This window comes from Anas platyrhynchos, chromosome 4, assembly GCF_047663525.1.
Source record: "Anas platyrhynchos isolate ZD024472 breed Pekin duck chromosome 4, IASCAAS_PekinDuck_T2T, whole genome shotgun sequence".
In the NCBI taxonomy this organism is placed as follows: domain Eukaryota; kingdom Metazoa; phylum Chordata; class Aves; order Anseriformes; family Anatidae; genus Anas; species Anas platyrhynchos.
In genome coordinates, this window is record NC_092590.1 from 28,095,839 (window position 1) to 28,116,675 (window position 20,837).

General features: G+C 39.6%; 1 protein-coding gene across 1 annotated transcript; it reads left to right on the forward strand.

The window, feature by feature from the left end:
- The first annotated feature begins 11,036 nt into the window (after positions 1 to 11,036).
- SCRG1 (stimulator of chondrogenesis 1) lies at positions 11,037 to 20,381 on the forward strand. The gene is made up of 3 exons (XM_005027463.6): positions 11,037 to 11,366; positions 15,836 to 16,099; positions 17,608 to 20,381. Exons 2-3 carry the CDS (start codon positions 15,864 to 15,866, stop codon positions 17,660 to 17,662), a joined length of 291 nt encoding a protein of 96 aa, XP_005027520.2. The 5' UTR covers positions 11,037 to 11,366; positions 15,836 to 15,863; the 3' UTR covers positions 17,663 to 20,381.
- The last annotated feature ends 456 nt before the right edge of the window (positions 20,382 to 20,837 follow it).

The window sequence follows — 20,837 nt, forward strand, 5'->3', positions numbered from 1 at the left end:
AGGAAAGGAAAGGAAAGGAAAGGAAAGGAAAGGAAAGGAAAGGAAAGGAAAGGAAAGGAAAGGAAAGGAAAGGAATCCAACAGTCTGTTTAAGAAACATCATTAAGGAAAGGCAGTTCTGCACTTTAATATTTACCACTGCGTTTTGCAGCTGAAGTTGTCCAAAGGTGACATGAACCTCATTGCTTTCTGATACGGTAACAAGGTAGGCTTCCTATGCAGTGTTTCCTGCAGTGTCTCCTCTTCAATTTCCAATGTATGCTCTTGGGGCACAACTCAAATCATGTGCCAGCCTGGGAGACCATGCTTGTTGGATTCCCTATACACTCGACTTCTTTGGACTGTCAGCCAGGCTGTGAACCTTCTAAAATGCTTCCTATCATAGTGAGCAATCAGGCAGTTATCTTGAATTTCCCATTCCTCATTGTCCGAACTAGCATCCTCCCTGCAGTCAGTAGCATGAGGGGTGTCCTCTCTCCACTTCTGCATCTCTGATACTTCCTTCCTGTAAGTAGATGTTTGGGAAGGCTGGGTGACAAAATTTTGCCAACTTCTGACTCAATTTCTGTGTGTCAGGATCACTGTTTAGGGTGACGGTGGGTATAAGGAGCTGAATACCAGCTTCAGTAAATTATAACTTTCAGTTTTTCTTCTGTGGCAGTTGTGTTGTCCTCTGACTGCTAATATCTAAAGCAAGTCATGGTTAGGTAATATTTTTAATTTTCACACACACATAAAAAATAAAAATAAAAGTTTAAAGATTCCTTTTTTAAGAATTTTCTTAAGAATCTCATTTTTATTTGCTCAAAAAAAAAAAAAAAAAAGATTAATTTAAATCAACAAGTGCTTCTTACGTGAGTAAAAAGCTGCAAGATAGGGCCCGAGTTCAATTATATGGGGAACTGGGAAGCAGATGCCTCCAGTGAAAGGTCAAGGGCTTATTCCCACAAAGCATTTCTCATTCAAGCAAGTCACATAAAACACTCTTCACAGAGAGTTACTCACATGAACAAGGTGACAAGACCAAGATCTTGTGTGCTCTGTAACCACTGATACTCTCAAGTTATAGGAAAACTCTTATCACAATGATAGTATTTGTCTGCTAGGATTAAAGTTGATTTTAAAAATACTTTATATATGTAGAATTTTGTCATAACTTCTCATTTTTCTTTTTAAACTAAAACCCTACTTTTCAAAAGACATGAATGTTTAGGGATGCATTGTTTAATGTATGCATTAAACTTACAGACTGGACACCTAAAAAATCAGTGCTTTTGTGCCACCATTACATCAGTGGAATTTAAACAGCAAATTTCAGCAGGAATGGATCAGAATTAAACAAGGGCTTAACTTCTTTAATTTAAAACTGAAATCCAAATCTCTTTTTATCTGAAGCCCTCAAAATGCTTCAGTTTTCATCACCGAGGCTTCCCAGGCACCCAAAAGCATTGTGTCAGTGGAAGATCAGCAGTGCCTGCACAGGGGCAGTCAAATGCCTAATTCCCTTTGGCACTATGGGAAACATCCTTCTAAATGCTCACCCCATGGGTCCAGTCTGGTCAGCGCCCTCCAGAGAGCCAACAAAGCACAGGCAGTGGCAGTGGGAATGCCGCATTTCATGCAATATCTCATCTGTAACAACTGCAAAGATCAGCCTGGGTGAAATTAATCATGCTTCAGTTTAGCCATCAAGGACTGGCAAGTCCAATCCGTAATCACCAGCTCATCTTACCTGTAATGGAGACAATTTATTCTCTCCTCTTTTCCTTTCATGAACATAAAAGTAATTACACAAAATAAAACAGCTGCCAATTATCCTAAACAAACTATAGCCTACTGCTTAGAGCACTGTCTTAAATTGCAGAGAGAAGAAATTGCCTCCCTTATCTTGGTAAAGCTAACTAACCACCCAACTACTGTATGGTTCCCTTCCTCCCTCAGGAAAGATAAGAGCAGATTCCTGCTTTGTTTCCAAGGGAGAGAATTTAGGCATCTGCCTCCCCCAAAAATGTGGGGCTATGAGAGCTTTTAAAACCCTCAGACGGTTTAACCTGGAGGATCGCATGTGACTGGTACAGCCACAGGCTTCAGGAAATCTTCCTTAACTGTACAGTCCTTCTCCGCTCATTTTCTTTCCCTACCATCTCGTACAGGAGAGCCTTCTCTATCCAGCAGGCAACAATACTGCCTTTTATTGGTCAATCTTTCTGCACAGGAAATTTGTGTTAAAAATCTGATTTCTTTGGGAAAGTCATCAAGGAAAGAAGCGCCTCATTGTTCCTACTTTCCCCTCCCAAACACATCTTGCATACTTTCAATGATGATAATAGTACAAGGGGAGATTTTCCAGGAATCTGGTGCTGGGAACCTTTATACTCCTCCTCCATTAGCCACCCAGAACAAGGCCAAGCCTTGGGGTTTAAATTTGAAAAGTACTCCCAGGCACCAAAAAACTAGTGCCAAAACAACCTATGAATGACATGCACCCTCTTCAAGGCACAAACTGGGAAAATAAAAGCCTAAAGCAATAGGTGATGCCTACCAAAGTGACTTTTTTTTTTTTTTTTAGTAAGAAAAATTGTTACCTACATAGTGATTAAATGTGACCAATCAGGGATACATTGTGGTCATCACATGACATATTTATTTCACTTCTCATTCCACCTTCAGGAAGCTGCTACTGTGTGTTGTCAACAGCATTCATAGTTTTGTAACCTGAATGCTTTCTTTTTAGGTGGATGCCTGAGCTTTACGTGTTATATGACACAGTGATATAAATGGAAGAGAAAAGGAAACTGCAAAAGGAGCAAGTCAGCTACACTTAGGTTTATTATTCACATTAAATTAGGCTCATCATCAAGTAATATTAGAGCAGGAATGAATTCTTAGCCAAAAGAACTTACCGAGCCATTAATTATGTGAGCTGTATGATGGAGAAGGCAAACGAAGAAAATGGCATTAGAGTAAACACTGCAGGAGTATTCAAAACAACAGAATCTTCACACTTTTCAGCAAATCCAACTTTAGAGTATACAATTAACAATGAATTGCATTCCTATTGGATAACTAAAAGCCCTCAAAACTTGGCAGAATGAGGACCAGGATTTAAGTAAGCCTTCCTATGTTTATTCAGTTGGTGAGAAAGCAAACCCATGATATTTAATGCAAACAGCTTTCAAGCATGAACTCTTCGTGATGAATTTGTAAATGGTGAATACTCACCATCTAGAAGTCAATGTGCTGCTTTGCGTGCCAATTACTTTCAAGCACGGATTTCTCAAATTGAACAAATCCTTCCAGTGACAGTGCTCAGGCAGCTTATCATGTTCCAGGGTGTAAAAATGTTGGCTGAACTGTGCACGCTAATACGCTGGTATTGACAAAAGGAAACTGGGAAAATTGACTCAGAATTAATGAAGCAGTTCAATAGCAGAGAACAGTATTGGCAAGAGGAGTTAAACGCAATTACAACTTAAATAATGATGATTACTTGAGTTGTGAATCCCAGGGAGACAATCCCATTACAGAACAACAGAACAGAGAAAAGTAGGTTGGAAGCAGGAATCTGGTTAACCTTTTGGACTGGTTAACCATCTCTTTCCTTAGAGAGCATGCCCTGAGAAATGTGAAAAATGCTAGTGGTTATCTGCTGGAATTTTGTTGTCACCCTACCAGACAGAAAGGTTTGTCTGCAATTGCTTCTGAACTATTAAAAAAAAAAAAAAAAAAAAAAAAAAAAAAAAGAAAGAAACCATAAACCAAAACCCCACAAAATATTAATCATTTAGTGAGAACTCTGCTGCAAATGTATGTCATATGGGCAATTAAACTTTTATGCTGTGATATGTAAACAAAATCCAAGGATGGAGACTCCCCAGATGGAAGGGTTTCTGCAGTTTATTCCCATAGAGCTGAGTATCTTGCAAATACAGTGATGAATTTTTTTAAGGAGAAATACAGGTCCTGATTAATGTGGTGGTGACAGGCTTAGGACAATGTATAGAAAATATTAAATTTTATATAAACATTTACATAAACATATAAAAATAATTTGACCTGGGAATGCTGTGTATTTTCCATGTTTTGGGCATATCTTAAGCTTAATGTGTGCCAAGGCTGCTGAAGACAGCAGTAAATTGCTTCAGTTTTTGCTTTATGCAAAATCGTCCTTTTTCTTGGGCTACTTACTGTCAAAACACATTGAACTCTACTAGATCCAAACTGAAGAGCTGCATAATGTTTACCTAACACTCAACTGTCAGCTCTTACTAATACAATCAAGGGTCTGTGCAAAGATTATAAAGTAATAATTCAGTTCTGGTTACTGTGAGCATAAAGCTTTTAGTCTCAGTTAAAGCAGCAGCAGCCTAGAAAGACTTGTTGACTACTCTTTGGATGAATTTCTCAGTCATTCCAGTGAGCCAGGGAAGATTTGATAGGCTCTCAGAAAGGTGAGGACCCCCATCTGTATATGTGCATAACCATTACACAGTATCTTTTACAAAATATGTATATTCTTAGCAAGTCTTGGAAATCAGAGATACACAGCAAGAACTGATCTATTCTGTTTAACTTTAAAGGTAAAAACTCTGGAAACTGTTTACAGCAATGGCAGTAAACATGCAACAGTTCAGTGATTACCTAAGTATCTTTGAAGGAATTGCTGAAACAGCTCCTCAAGGAAAGCAGAAGCACTCTTTATTGACATAAGGGTCGCCAAAAGGCATTAATATATGTTTCTGGTTTCATGTTTTTTTCAGCTGAACTGGAAACTATGGACATTGAGAAAAGGAACTAGCATCAGAAAATTAACTCTTGATCAGAGTGACATGCTAGAGCAATGTGAAAGATACTTACTCTAAATTGTGCATAACAATAATTATTGTTCCTGCTCAGCTTCTATTCAGCAATAAAGATTGATAAGCTGGATTTCATATTTCCACAAATAACATTCCTTTGTGGATTTTTCTGGGTTATGATGATAGTAAACTACAACAGTAAACAGTTGTCTTCTGTAGTTAAAGCTGATTAAAAATGAGCTGCACTGACATATATTACTGCTGAGACCAAATTATTTGTCTCTGCTAAGTGTCTGGTATAATATTCTTCAAAAAAAAGGTCTCAGCTATGATTTGTAATTTTGCTACCCCAAAGTCTAGGGAGTAGTCCTTCTACATGTCAGTTATATGACTGCAATCTATAGTCTGTATGCATAAGACACTGATGTTTTGACTTCAAATGTAATTCAGGACTCAAAAATTATTTTAGTAAAATTCCTCTTTATTTGCGACAGTAAAGAAGCTCAGACAGCATTTTGCTCAGGGCCCCAACATACAGGACAGCCCTCTCAGCAGAGAAGCATGCTGTTTTGCTTTACACATAGATGTCTCCAGGTGGAAATGTGGAGATGTTCCCCTCTCCATCTCCCATCATCTGATAGAACCACATCTGCCCTTAGAGGCAAGGACTTGTCATGACAAAATGCTTTTCAGAAGGGTCTCTTTTTTTTTTTTTTTGCCACTAGTAATCAATATACAACTTAAAGTCATATATCCTAACCTTTCTGTACTCTAGGGGAGTCAGAAGAATTGCTTCAAACTGAAATGTCTACAGCTCTTACTAAAAGTCAAACAAAAGCCAAAATAAAACATCAGCAGGACCAGAGAGTATGGCAGTAGTCAAACATGACACTGCAAATATGACTTCTGGTGTATAGCATGTTACATAAACAGAGACTACACCAATACAATAGAAGATGAGGATGGCAAAAGATATGACAAAATTTGTGAAGGGGCTCCCAAGGGGATGTGAGAAATTGAGGCCAAGGTGGGAAGAAAAAAAAAAAAAAGAAAAAAGAAAAATCAGTATATACATGACATGATTTGTATGAAATGCTGAAAAAGACTCAGTGTTTTTTTCCAGGGAGAACTTACACTTCCAAAATCTAGATGAGCTCTTTGAAGGACTAGATGACTAAGCTGATAAGGGTGATTCAGCTTCTATCACAGCACTTGAGTTTCCAGAAAGACTTTTGGCAAAAATCCCTTGTCAGAGGCTCTTAAGGAAGCTGAGTTGTCTATTCATACTTGAAGTACAGAAACAAACAGTAGCACACATGGTCACTTGCCACAATGCAGGGAGGTTACTGTTCTCACAGGGAATCTTTGCTGGAACTTGAGAAAGCATGAGAGCAACCAATAAGGGATACACAAACAGGAATTTGCTTTGCCAAACCACAAATTACATGAGCTCATTCGAGATGGTGCTCTCAGTACAGACAAATACATTTCTGCAGCATGCACTGAAATACAAACTCACTTTTGTTAGAGCATGGTGCTGAAATCACAGTGTGACTGGAGCTGGAAGGCATCTCTGGAGACCACCCAGCCCACCCTGCTGTTCAGACAGACTCAGCTATAGCAGGTTGCCCAGGATTGCATTCAGATGAGATTTTAATATCTCCAGGGATGAAGACTCAACAGCATCTGTTGGCTACCTGTGCCACTGCTTGATCTGCCTCCCAGGAAAGCTCCTTCAAATGTTGAAATGGAGGTTCCCATCTCCCAGACAGTGTTCATTGCCTCTGCTCCTGTCACCGGCTGCTGCTGAGAAGAGCAGCATGTTCTTTCCCCTCCCCCATGTATTTATACACCATGATAAGATATCCCCCTAGTTACAGTATATATAATATACATACAATACTGAACAGTCCAAGATCTCTTGGCCTCTCCTCATACAACAGATGCTTCAGTACCTTTGTGCCCCATCACTGCATTCACATCTGCCTTACGCTAGGTCACCTGGACCTGGATCCAGCACTCACCAGTGCTGAGTAAAGGGGTAGGCTCACCTCCCTTGACCTGCTGTTAATACTCCTCCTAACACAGCCCACGGGCCTTCTTTGCTGCCAGGACCTGCTGCTGGCTCATGTTCATCTCAGCACCCACCAGGACTACACGTGTCCTTCCCACCAAAGCTGCTTTCCTGCTTTCCAGCTGGTTGATCCCCAGCCTGTCCTACTGCATGGGGTTTTCTTCCCCAGGTACAGGGCTCTGCATCGACTTTTGCTGAGCTTTATGGTGTTCCTGCCAGCTTATTTCTGAGTAGCAGAGTAACCATCAGACATACAGTCTCCTCCCTCCAGTCCTGCTTTATTTACAGGCTTTGTGAGACAGCCACCACTTCCTCACTCAGCTGTGTGGTGCCATCTCCATCCCATTATTCCTTGCTTACAACCCTCCTCACCAGGCTGGCCAGCCTGTTAACAAAGGAGCTTTTGTCCCACGTGGTCACTCTTCACACTTCCCAGCTCTCTCCTGGCTGCATGGCTGATGGCCACAATGAAGAGCAGCAGGGGTAGAGGTCTGAGGGCTGGACGAGCCTTCCCAGTCTCTCTGCAGCACCCGGGACCTGAGCCTCCTGGCAAGCAGCCTTGCTCAGAGCTATCCTGTAACACACAAAAGGCAGGGGGATGGTCAAAGGCTTCAAAAGACAGGGTGGTAATCTATAATGTCTTTAGCACTGATTAAGGAAAATTAGGTCAGATATTATAAACAACAACATTTTGTGTGTGTGAGTTTTCTTTTTTTCTTTTTTTTTTTTTTTTTTTCCCCTTTAACTACAGAGATACTAGCATGGGTGATAGAGACAAAGGTATCTCTCCCTGTTTTCTTTCAGACTCCTGGCACCAGCCCACTCCAGCAGCTGCAGAATGCTCCACACCCTCAAGGCTAGGCACCTTGAAGTATCAACAACTAATTCTTAGCAAAGCAGTAACAGGAAAAAAACAAAACCAGCAACATGCAGCAACCTTTCGAATCAGCAAAGAATCAGACCAGGCATGTACTTCTATGTATTAGACAACCAGTGCTTCTGTGATAGCTGTTTACTGGGAATACTTTTCCAATTTACAGTAATTCTTTTCATAATATATTCAGATTCATTTGCTTCTCTGAAACGCCAAGACGTATACACGTACGCGTCCAATATTAACTTACTTGGCATGTCTGGAATTGACAGTTCATATCATCAGCAGATTCTGACTGTATTGCATCCTCTCTGCATTAATAGAGAAGCAGCAACAGCCTGAGCATGCCAATAGAGAATTGATCTGAGGAAATACACTAAAAGATGCCTTTGATTAGACCAGTGCTTTGTCTCATATTTTAACCAAGCACAGACTGCAGCCTGCAGAAGAAGTTGAGAAAGCCAAAAGCAATAACAGGAAGTCAGAAATTACTGAGAGAGAAAATAGAGAGGCTCTGGGACTTCACAGAGAGCAGCCACTAGAAATAAAGCAACACTTGATGATAAAGGCAAGAGACAGAAGTCGCATGATCAACTAGTACTGTGCCCTGATTTCTTCAGAACAAGCAACAGACTGTTGTCCAGAAAATTCAAATGAAACCCCAGGCTAATGCAGGTACTAGGTGTAAAGCAAATTGCCAGATGTGGGCATTCTAAAGGCAATGATAGGATGTCTAATAGCGCAGATGTTTTCTGAACACAAGCAACAACAGAACAAGGGGTACAAAAAGCATCTTTTGTTAAAGTCACACTAAGAAAAAGCTTTGTAAAGTTACACCAAGTCTAAGCACAAAAAAAATGCATTTGCAAATACTATTTGATTGACATTATAAATGCTGAGACATGGGAAGGGTGACACGAAAGGCACAATACAAGTTATGATGTTTGCGTTACAGGTATTTGTGAAATGAGCATGTAAGATTTATTGTTGCTTAAAAATCCATCACATTGAAAACTGACTATAAGGCACCCTACCTACTGTCATCCTGTAGCAAATGATGACAGCACTTAATGTCTTAGTTGTACCGGCACAGTCTTTACCACCAGCATGAAGTCTCCAAGGTCTTTATGCATCCCCGCAATATCTACAGTCATTTACAATCCTCAGGTATAGGATTTAGATTGCATCATCCACCAAAATCATGTTCCGAGGTTCCTCATATAAACTGTATGTATTAAATGAGCTGTCTGACTCATAGTTTAAGTGGCAACTTTTAAGAAGATTTAATGTGAAAGGAGAAACATTGGTATGCTTCACTGTCAGACTGCAAAAAGCTGGATGTTGACATTGAGAATGCAATAAAATGCAAATTGATTTTTGCTCACAGAAAAAAAGTTAAACCTGTGTGGCTTGCATTAAAAATGCAAAGCACATATAAAATGCTGAGTACTTAAATTCAAAAAGCAAAGATTATTTTCCCAGGGCACATTACGTAAGTTTATTCTAGAGTAATGTTGTATACTGGAGGCAACCACCCTTTTGCAGCTGAATTTCATTGCTACCTTTTCCATCTCCTCACCCTGCCAGGGGCCTTTCTCCCTTAAGAACTACTGCTCCCCTATGGATTACTGCTATGACTTTGTCACTGCCCCTTTTGAACTGTTCTGTTTTGCACCTTACTTTGACATACATCATGGACAGGAGAAGGGATAATGTAGGCATCTGAAAAAAGGCTCTCTAGACAAATCGAATATAATTAGTAATTACTATGTCCATTGTGTACACGCACGCAGATCAAGAAGGGTGAAAAAGCAGGATTTCCTAACAGAGCTCATGCATCTTGAGAAAGAATTCATATCTGGTAACACTGCTTTTCACTTCGCTCTCCCCCAGACCAATAGTATCACAGGCTGCCCTACCCTTCAATGCATTGTCCTGTAACATACCCTACCTTTCACACCTCAGAGAGCTGCTCCTACAGCAGCCAACATAGCCTTTGGCTGCACCTCACCCCACAGGTTGCCTAAAACCTTTGCTCCCTCCCAATCTCAATTTACTTCCCAGTTTCTATGCTGAAGAAGCATCAGGAGAGAGAAAGTTTCCTCCTGTTCCTGAATGCCACAACTGGAAACATCATATACAAACCTATGAAGAGGGGGGAAAAATGCCAGCAAAACGTTAGCTCTGTTAGAACTGTCTTTTCTCAAAACCACAAGGGGACATTTCCCAAAGAAACATCTCCCCCTGCACACTTCTCTTTATAAACAGAGCTATCAGCCCACCAAACTGCTGGACTGCTACCCAAGCAAGTCACTCGCAGGGAACTGGGACACCGAGTCCTCACAGAGGCATTAGGATAATCTCATTTAGAGCACGGGCTGCCAGGGCAAAGATCCATGCCGGAAAGGAATTACTGCAGAGAAGCAGAGCCAGCACGAGGTGTTTTGTCACCCTGATGTCCTGTACAGGTACAAGCATATGTCCTGCACCCTGCTGACCCAGATGCCATTCTCCAGCAAAAAGAAGGAATAACCTGCTGGCTGTGACCACCACCAGAAGGGACATGCAGGTTTAAGAGGTTTTCAAGACAAGCACCAAGACCTCAATTTGTATATTGAAGCAGCTGAGCAGAGGTGTGTTTTTGTACTTGTAACAAACCTCTGTACTAGAAGCAGCCCAATAGAGAAAAACTCTAGCTACAAGAGAATAAAAATGATGCAGACTAGAAGCGTAAAAAATTACTAGTTGACATCTAAGGTGTAACCTTACTTGTCTATTCATATGACAAAACAGAGCCGGCATGGCCACAACAAAAGGAGGGCCTAAATTGCAACAGAAATGTAAGGACACTGACAACATCCCAGACTTCGCCCCTGAGACTTTTTCTCATTAATAAATAATACTTCAGCTCCATTCAAGGACTTCAAGTTGTGTTTTTGTGATACCAGATTATTTGATTTGCATTTTTAGTATAAAATAACTTCCTCTGAAATACCATTCACTTTACCTCTTGATTAAATGCTTGGCCAGTATTGAACTCAATTCAGCGTCACATAGTACGCTGTACAAAAAGTCTGGTTAAAATAATTACAGTTCTTGATTATTTCATTTTTGAAAAACAGATTCCTGAAGTCAGGAATTGCACAAGACTGCTGGCTAGGTGCACAGGTCTTGCTCAATGCAAACAGCACATCAGCCCCGTGCGGTGCCCTGCTCCCCCCACCAGCCCCACGCCTGCTCTGGCTGCACAGCAGGACGCACGTATTCTGCAGGGCGTTTTCCCTGTGCTGGATGTTATGCTTTGCTCTCTGAGGAGACACCTTGCCATCAGGTCCTGGATGAACTAATAGTTTCCTGCTGGAAAGGATACGTTCACTTTTTTTTTTCCTTGTCTAGGTTGGCAGTGACTGAATGAGGCAGTTCTTGAAGCCCATCCTCTGGCCCCTCGCTGGAGAAGGGAGTGTGTCACTCATAGACAGAAGTCAGGACAGACAAAGGGCCGTTTGTCCTGCATCTCCCGTCAGCCCTCCCTCTTCTCACCCCTGCTAGCTCTAGCTCTCTGTGTCTATCTGAAAATACACAGCTGCCAAGAAAGTGAAAGAGTGAAGCAGAAGAAAAAGGTATGTCACGCTCCTGAAATTATCCTTGTGCACTTGTTCTTCTGGTGCTAGTTACAGACTACGGGATTAGAAATAAATATGGGAACATGCAGAAGATTTGGGAAAAATCAGATACGTTGTAGGCAAAAGATGTTATTCAAGACAGATGCATCAATATGATCCAGCTAAAGATAACTCTCCCTATCTTTTTGTTCAAAGCTGGATGTTATATATTAACATCTGAAGTCATTAAACATACTATATTGCCTGCCTGTACTTAATATTATTGCAAAGTTGGTGAATGTGGAGAGAGGTGTGTTCACAATGAATTTCTGTCTTTAAGAAAACTAAACTGGTTTTAATGAGAACTCAATTTCTGGAAAGAATCATGGTATTGATGGGAATTACAAAGCAGTAATTCACTGAATTCATTCTCAGTGGAATAGCTGCTGTCCTCACAATGCACCAACTGTTAAAGAAAAACAGATTTGAAGACTTCTTTAATGGAAAAAAGTTCTTAATATCAGTTATGAAGTTCTTGTGTAACGATTTCTTACGAATGCATTAATAAGCCTAACTATAATGCACTAACACCTAAATATTAAATGTTAAGTTTGGTTCTTTACAGGTGTTTCTGAGTTAGAAACCTGACAAATGAAAAAAAGATAAAAAGCATTTTATTCTGAATAGGTACTTCTAGCTCTTGACCTCAATACATGTTGAGATGGCAGTGTATAAGTAATATGTCAAAAAATAAAAAGCTTCACCTTTTAAAGCACAAATTGCCAACTTGTTAACCCAGCACCTGCCACTGGACTGATTGGAACAGATCACACACCAAGACAGTACCAGTTAGATTAGAGTATTTGCTGTTTTCAGAATTAGGCAACTGGAGAGCCATAAACAAGAGTAACAACTCTGAAAGGTATATATAGTGGCTGACAGACAAAATTGTAAATATTTATCTTTTCCCAAACTAGAAGGATCTCTAGATGTGCTGAAATATGCACCTTGTGCCATTTCTCAGTGTTCCCTGTGACTGTCTCTGTTGCTAGCACCCGAGCTCCTACAAATATCATGGGGCATTTAAAGTGCATCTCTATTCTCATGAAATACTACCCTGTAGTTCTCAGCCATGGATGCTGAAACCTGGGTTATTCTGTTTGGTCTTTTTGTGACTACCTCTGCTCCTTGCAGATCCATAAGCTAGATGGTGCCAAATCACTTGGCAGGACAATTCAAACACTCTCGGGTGAATGAGCAGGGATAGTGGTGATTCCTGACTCACAGCTCTCAGTCCCAAACAAAACGTTTTCTTCAATACAAAATCCTAATTTTTTTCAAAGCACTTATTTTCGCAGCTGAACTTCTCTGAACTTTACTTACACCATGTCAAAGCAATCAGAGAAATAATTTCTTAAAAGGGACTTCTGCAAATGCAAGGAGATCATCTTAAGTATTTGTAGATGGTTTTACTCCTCTGTTAGAATTTGGGAAGATATAATCTGGACAGAGAACCTGGTCAGGCTGAGCATAACTGGCGTTACTACCTTTTCAGAAGGTTTTACATAAATGTAAAACTGTTTGTGGGCAGTGATTTTTGAGTCCCTTTTGCAGTTGGATTTATTCAAATTTCCCTGATTTATTAAGACAGTTTCTATAGTATGCAAAAGCAGATAAGGTCTTCAACATGCATTTTCAAAATGCATATGCACTTTCTAGCTCTGCTATTTAACTAAGCAATTGGTAACATTCAATCATTTGTGAAACCATAGTCAGAAGTTGCAGCAGTTTGTCAGGGAAAAAACAATTCTGCTTCTGAAAGATCTGCGGAGTTCATCACCACTGATCCTGTGCAGGGAACTGATGAAACACTCCAGCTCCTTGGCAATCTTTCATCTGCAAATAGGCACCATTCTCTCACTGTAAAGAATAACCTTTTGAAGAAAGGTCTTTGACTGAAAGTTTCCTTTCAGTTACTAACCGTAAAAAAAAAAAAAAAAAAAAAAAAAAGATTTTTCTGAAAAACAGCAATGCTAAGCAAATAAGATGCATAACTGACCTCTTAGTGAAGTTGTCTGTCCCTAGCTCAATGGCACATGACTCTGCTAATACCAATTTTGGCAGCTATCCATATCAGCCATCTGAACAATGCACCCTAGCACTATCTTGTTATACTCAAAAGTGGGCACTGAGATATCCTCAAGTGTAGATCATGATTTCTGAATCCAGCAATTTGACAGTCTACAGAAAATGTGTCCATTTTCAGGACAGAATATGTTCCAATAAATTTTGAGCAGATCAGCAGCTGGCAACAGACTCAAATGAGCATTCCAGCTAAACTCCATATAGAGAAAGCTCATCCAAATTATTAAGAACAAAAAACGTGCACAAGAGCAAGATATTATAAATGCCTCGTCCTCGGGGGAAGAACTGATAGAAAAATCCAATCACAGAAAACAGGCACAAAAACCTCTGCTTCCTGAATTTATCTTTCATGGAACATTTCTTCCATTAAATACTTTCATAATGAAGTTCAATTACTTGAACAGAAAAATGTTAAATTGTATTCTTGACACTGGCATTTATCAAGGTATAGTATAAACAAACTTCCTCTTTGAGTATTAGACGTCCCTTAGCAGAACCCTCAAACTGCAGTGTTTGTAATCCTACAAAATAAAACCATTATTATAATAATTCTTTACCTGATTATGAAAAAAAAAAAAAAAAGCAAAGTTAGAGCAGTGTTTACTTAGAGTAATTTTGAGGCCTAGACCTACTAAAGACGGTATGTTATTTAATACCGCACTCCAAGGCAATTAAAAAATAGATCCCTAAGGCTCCATTACTAGTAGTTTATGGAGTCTTCTCATAAGTTCACATACAAGTTCACAGAAAGTAAAAGGAAACATTGGATGAATTTTGTTTCAATGACAGAAGTTAAGAAATACACAAGAGCTTAGTCATATTCCTTAATACTTTGGCCACTTATTAATAAATTCGAATTCCCAGATTTTCTTAACTATCTCTAGCATATCATGGAAAGTCAGCAAGAAATCTAAGGTAGTTGTGTAACTATGCAGGAAAAAAAAAATGCTACCAATACAGTAAATTTATATGTTTAAAAGCTTATTGTTTGTTTTTCAAGTGTTACCTCAACCATTCTACAAAACATCAGAAGCAGGACTCAATTATCTTAGTGACCTCTGTACCTGACACTTTTCTTATCTAGATAAAAGCTCTGCCACCTTAACCTGAGATTTGACAGTCTTTGCTCACATGTTGTTTTATTCCTGGTTTTGGATTAGTTTAGAGTGCTCTGCTCTGCAGCCACACAAGACAGACCCAAACTAGCCCATAGTGTTGTAGCAAAAGGCCACCAACTCTGAAGTGCCAATGTGACGAAACAATCTTTTTTGATGCTACCACAAATAAATTTGGGAACGCTCACAGGGAGAGCTAGCTACACAGACCTGACCATTGTTTCAGGTGATGTTTCAGAGCAAAATTCATTTTAAAATCCAGAGATAGCAGGTCTCTTTCATTGAAGCACGAGGCAAAAGCAGTAAAAAAAAAAAAAAAAGGTCAAACCCACCAACCTCTCAATCCTAATACCGGTAAAAGAAGAACTAACTTAGAAAAGCAAATGCAAGTTCAGGGGTCATACCCAAAAATTTGTGACACAGACTCTGTGCAAAGCAGCCCAGAAAAGCACAGCTGGCTTTAAGCAAGCTCACACAGATGATGGGAAGCCTCATCACCAACAGCAGTTCTGCAAGGAATAGTTTATCCTATCATTTAAAAAGAAATGTCAATTAAACTATAATGATCTCTTTTAGTAAGACTCAACTAAATAGTTTTCAGTACCAAGATAGATTAAAAAAAACTTCTTGGTAATGCTGCATCCCACCAGAACCTGCAGTGCAGTTCTTGCCAAGGGTACAGCACCTGACAGCCCTGCAGGGCTCTGGCTGCCTGGGCCATATAGCACTTCAGTTTCTCAGGCAGTCTGGGACAGCAGTCTGACTCAGCAGACAGTTTTTCCACAACTTCTATGGGGGAAAGATAGTATTAATTTCATGCGAATTACTCATTTCAACTGTCTCAAACAGCTGAAATCACCAGGAAGGCAATGAGAGCCACGAACACGTCCCCCACGCTGGTAGCCACCAATACATGCATTTACACTGCTGAGAGAACGCGACCAGCTCAAAGCAATTTTCTCAAGGTGAGAGGCCAAAGCAACAAGAAAATTGCCAGCAACAGAAGCCTCAATTCCCAGAGAACGGATTCCTACAGTTGTATAGAAAGTAATGAATATCAATTCCATGGCAATATTATTTACCTCCTAGGAGAAAACACTTGCCAGCACAGAGGCTCAAACCTCCAAAAGTTCACAGGAAAGACAGAAAAATGTGAGCCAGAAAGCAGGATGGGGAAAAGACCTGTTCAACAACTATACCTGTGTCACGTACCTCATTTCTCTTTAGCACTCCTGCTGTTGGAAGCTTTGCAAAAATGAAAACACTCTCAGCTCTGCTTCTGCTGAGCACTCTCCTGGGTGCTCACACGGCCCCTTCCCGGCGTCCCTCCTGTTACAAGAGGGCTCTGAAGGACCACAACTGCCACGGCATCCATGAGGGCACGGAGAACCTTCGACAAATTGATGGAAGCCTGAAGGATCACTTTTGGGAAGGGAAGGGCTGTGAGACTGTCTGTTACTGCAATTTCAAGGAACTGCTCTGCTGTCCAAAGTAAGGTTACATTCAACATCATAGAAACTTGCTGAGTTCTGTACAGCCACCCATTATATTTCCATCACTTTACAGTTTCCACTGGAGGAATAAGCTGCCATTACAAAGAAACACATTACTTGAGGTGGTATGAAGCTATATCAAGATATAACCAGTTACCTAGCACACTGGCAGTTTTCAATCCTTGTTTTTCAGGGCCTCACCTGGGACATGCTTAGCTTACTTTATAAACCTGCAAGTGCCATTGGGAGGGGATTTAGCATTGCAATTGCCCAGCTTTTGACTCTTCTGCTAATAACTGTTTAAACTATCAACATGAACTGCAAATCCTTATTCACAGCAGTTTGCAATGAAGATGTTTTCAGGACCATAAACAAAGCCATTTGATTTCTGTTAGCCAGTAAAGAGTTATGTTGCTATTCCAAGGCATGTGCATATATGTCAGCTGAATTCTGTAAAGACAGCTGTTTTAAGTAGGAAGGAAAACGGGGGGAGAATAGGTTTGCAAATGCCTGCAAGGGAGGAAAATGATTTAGAGACTTAGCCAACACTTTGCCTGCTGGCTGACAGTGTTGACAAAGCAAAACAGAAATTCTCATGGAATGTGTTTTCGTTGTTGTTTTACAGAAAGAATGTACATCTCAATAAAATTAATATTTAGTGAATAAACACCACCAGCCCATACTGGTTTGAAGATATAAAATATATTAAGAGATTATTTCCATTCAGCTTTCCAGCAATGTCTTTTCTTCAGGAAATTTAGATTAAAACATCAATGCTTCACAACTTCTTAATGCTCCAGGGACATTATAATGTGATGGCATTATACAGGCAAGCAAAAATAACTTTTTATATGAGCTCCTCTTGCCACACAAGTTTCTCAAGTCCCTTAAGTCCAATAAAAGATAACTTGTCCATACTCCTGTAGAGGACTAGATTTGAAACAAGCAGGAATGACTCCTAAAGCTATAAATTTAAACATTTAGACCCAGAGCACTGTTTAAGTACATTTTTCATATTTCACTCTCCCTAAAACCAGATGCCCTCACCCTGAAGCACACTTTGGGTTTCCAGCCTTAACCTGAGCTTTGAAAGCCTCTTACTTTGATACAAATACATAAGGAAGTCTTCTTTCATCCATCTTAAGGTATGGAAGACCTAATTTGTGGGCCCATTCTCAGGACAAATTGCACTAAGCAGAATGCATGCACATGCCAAAGTTCTTTACAATATTATGTATTTTGTAATTTTAACTTTACAAAGCTAAAATACCATTCCAGAGTCCTGGCACAACGGTCAGCCAAGAGAGTTTTTGCCATCACTTCTGAATCAGGCCAGCAGAGGTAGAAACAGTATCTTCATACAGACCTGCAGCTGCATTTGCATAGTTGGAAGGGCATCCCATATACACAATAGTAACACATACAACTCATCAAAAGCTAACAAACATAGAAATGCATGTCATAGTAAAGCTCTAATAATTATTCAAATATCTAAATCTCTTTCAGGGAGATTTTCTTTGGACCAAAGGTATCTTTTGTGATCCCCTGCAACAGTGAGTGATCAGCATCAAGTCTGCCAGTGAGGACAACAGACATCATTCTGCAATTGCATAACAACACTTTCAAGGGGAAAAATAAAACCAACATCAAGCAAAAACAATAATTAAAAAAAACACACCTCTCTCTCTAAGCACATTGCAGCACCTCTCTTTACAATGGAGAAAAATTTCCTTTCTTTACCTTTTTGGAATATGTAAGAAGTTCTCCCTTTGAATTCGGTAGCTGTCAATTAGCTCCTCATATCATGCGGAAGACTGTACAAGAGCATAATAGTCTTACTATGCAGATCCCAGCAAAAAGCCTACCTTTTTAATAAGCACAATGTTCTCAACTAGTTTTTATGAAGGAGTTTCAAGATTAAGCCTTCATGTGGTTAAGAACAACTCTTGCAGGAATCTACTGCAGTGCAGCTTCCTATTGCTTTATTGCCTCTACACAGTTAATGTTGGTTTAAGCTGACACTATTCAGTATCTAGCACTTCCATACATAAGTTTCCACCTTCTACCTGGCCATCTCGGAAAAAAAATAAAAACAAAACTCACACCGTTCATCTTTGAAAATTCTACTGGAAAAAAGTTAAAATTCATACATAGTAAAGTACATGTAAATGATAATTATGTATAATTTTTCAGACGCATCTGAAATCTTAAGATGAACATAGAACTCTTAGAATGCTAGAGCAGCAGTGATAGCATTTATATATATATATAAATTCAGAAAGACATAGAAAATCAGACTGACACAGGGTCAGTTAAGGCAACATAAAAATACTCACTTAAGCAGCTTTTGGATCAAGCCTCATTTGAAATACAGTACCTGGGAATTAAAGTTAAAATCCCAGCTTTTTTATTTTTAGGATAAGGAAACAGTTGGGTAAATGAAGACAGAGGTAACTAGAAATATTGGAAGTAATCATCTTAATTTGAGTTATTGTGATCTAGCCTATACAGTTGCCTCTCAATACCTGCTGAGGCTGATTACAGTATCAGAGAAAAAGTAGCCAGGAATTTATATTCACTTATAAATTTAACAGTAGCCATCTGAACAAGCCAGGCTTAGAGGCAGTAAGCTATCTTACTGCCTTTCAAACGGTAACCCTTTAGCCAGCCACATGAAAAGCATGTAGTACTGCGGTCACTATTTTTACCCCCTCAAATCAGTATATTGTTCACCAAATAATTTTACAATACACTGAAAACTGCTAGCATTGAAGTACCAAACTTATTTCACATACCATATGAAATATCAATGACTTTTACTGTTAGTAAACAAGGGTTGGATGGGGTAGCAGTGGCTTGATTATACATAACTAATAATAAACCTTTCAAGTAAATCTGCATGTACCATTTGCCAAGTAATTTTTAGGCTACTGGGTGTTAAACAAACAGTTTGTTTCACTAGGCTTTTTAAGCCTGGTTTGTGTAATTATTCCTGAGTCATTTGGGCTTCTTACCAAATAATCAATTAAGGAAAAAATAATCTGGCAACTCACAGTTGAAACATCCAAAGTCAGTGTTTTGCTAAGAAAACATATGGTATCCACTCTTGTGCAAAGTCCTCTATAAACTTCTAGTAGTAGTAAGTGCAAGTAGCTTCTGATGGTTATGGCACCTAGTTCCTGTGTAAATCATGTTGCATATGCCTATCATCCACAGCTTTCTAGAGCAGGAGCAACAAGAACTGAGGCAGATACACAGCTAGGTTGTAAAGTCAATAAGTGGTTTTCAGTTACTTCCCCTTCCACCACTACTGACTTGGAAAAATCCACAATCTGCTGGAAAAAAAGTTTTGCCGCTTTCCACATGCAGATGAATAAGGTCACTTAGGCTATTACTTTAAAACCAATTCCCTACAGAAAATTGCTTTTCTTTCTTCCCACTCTCCTTCCCTCCTGAAGGATCTTCTACATGTCCTACCAGACCTAAATGCAAACGTTCATCCCTGCCCTCCATTCTGTAAGAGAGAAAAAGCCTTTGTCCTTCAGGTGCCCAGTTTAGTGCCAGTTTCTCTGGATGCTTTTCCAAATAATGTTTTGAAGACTACAAATTCAACCTGTGCAAAGACCACTTAGTAAACAATTTTGCAGACACTTCTGTGAAAAGGGTACTGAAACATCTCCCAAGAAATACCAACTTTAGCCACCCCTAGCTAGATATCACTAACCCACTAAGCAGTTTGAACTTAGGCCATCACTGCAGAACTTCAATGTGGAAAGATCTAAGACACTGCAAGTGAAAGAAATTAGACCACTTATAGCTCCTGGGAAGGCAGCCAGTTTGAGTTTAGGGTTTATCATCATTCAGTTAAGCAACAGAGTGCCACAGGTCAAAACAGCAGAATGGAGCATCTTGGTTGCAGTGATGCCAAGAAAGTAGTTTTCCCAAAAAAACTCACAAGATTAACATCCATCAGTTTAGACCAGAGATACTCTCTCATTTTTCCCTATTTAAGAAATAGCCTTTAAACATCTGATAAGGTTAGAAGCTGCAGCAAACGCTAACTGAACAAACTGAAGCCACGTCCTCCTCTGCTTTAAGCTTCTCTTTCTACCTTTTCTTCAACCCATGCACACAGCTTAACGCAGAAAGAAATTATTTCATGTACCATACATTTAGAGTAGCACAATAACTAACAATGAAATCCAAGAAGTCATACATAATCCTGTCTTCAACATCACAGACTTTACTAAGATAGCCAATTAAATATATTTCTCATGGTACTTTATGTTTCAGTGTGTTCTTTGTTTTTGTTTTTAAGCAGGCCTGAGTTAATGCATGTAACGAACAAGAAACAGCATGCCTATTAGAAGATACTGTATGAACCCAGCATAAAGTCAGTCTGCCGTTCTCCAATTAAGTTCTTAGCAGCAGTCTATGTAGATGAATGGGAAAAAATGTCAGCAGCTAAAGAATTTTTTTTCCCCAAGTGGAAGATTTCTCAGCACAGTAAGCTGCAGCAGTCTTTTCATCCATGCTTATAGCTTTGAAATTCAAGAACCACATTTTTTTTTCCCCATTTTAATATTGGAGCAGGAAGGCTTGAGTGCTTGGAAGCACATATCCGAGCAATGACAAGATGAATAAACAAATCAGAAAAGCCCACATCGATTCTTGTTTCCAAAGAGGAAAATGAAAATGTTATTCAGCAATTTCTGCCCTGCTAATAGCTGGAACTG

What these genes read in the sequence shown, in the direction of transcription:
- SCRG1 (XM_005027463.6), top strand. Translation starts at nt 15,864, where the DNA reads ATGAAAACACTCTCAGCTCTGCTTCTGCTGAGCACTCTCCTGGGTGCT. An exon ending in GAACTGCTCTGCTGTCCAAA is followed by an intron (nt 16,100 to 17,607) that starts GTAAGGTTACAT and finishes AATCTCTTTCAG; the next exon opens with GGAGATTTTCTTTGGACCAA.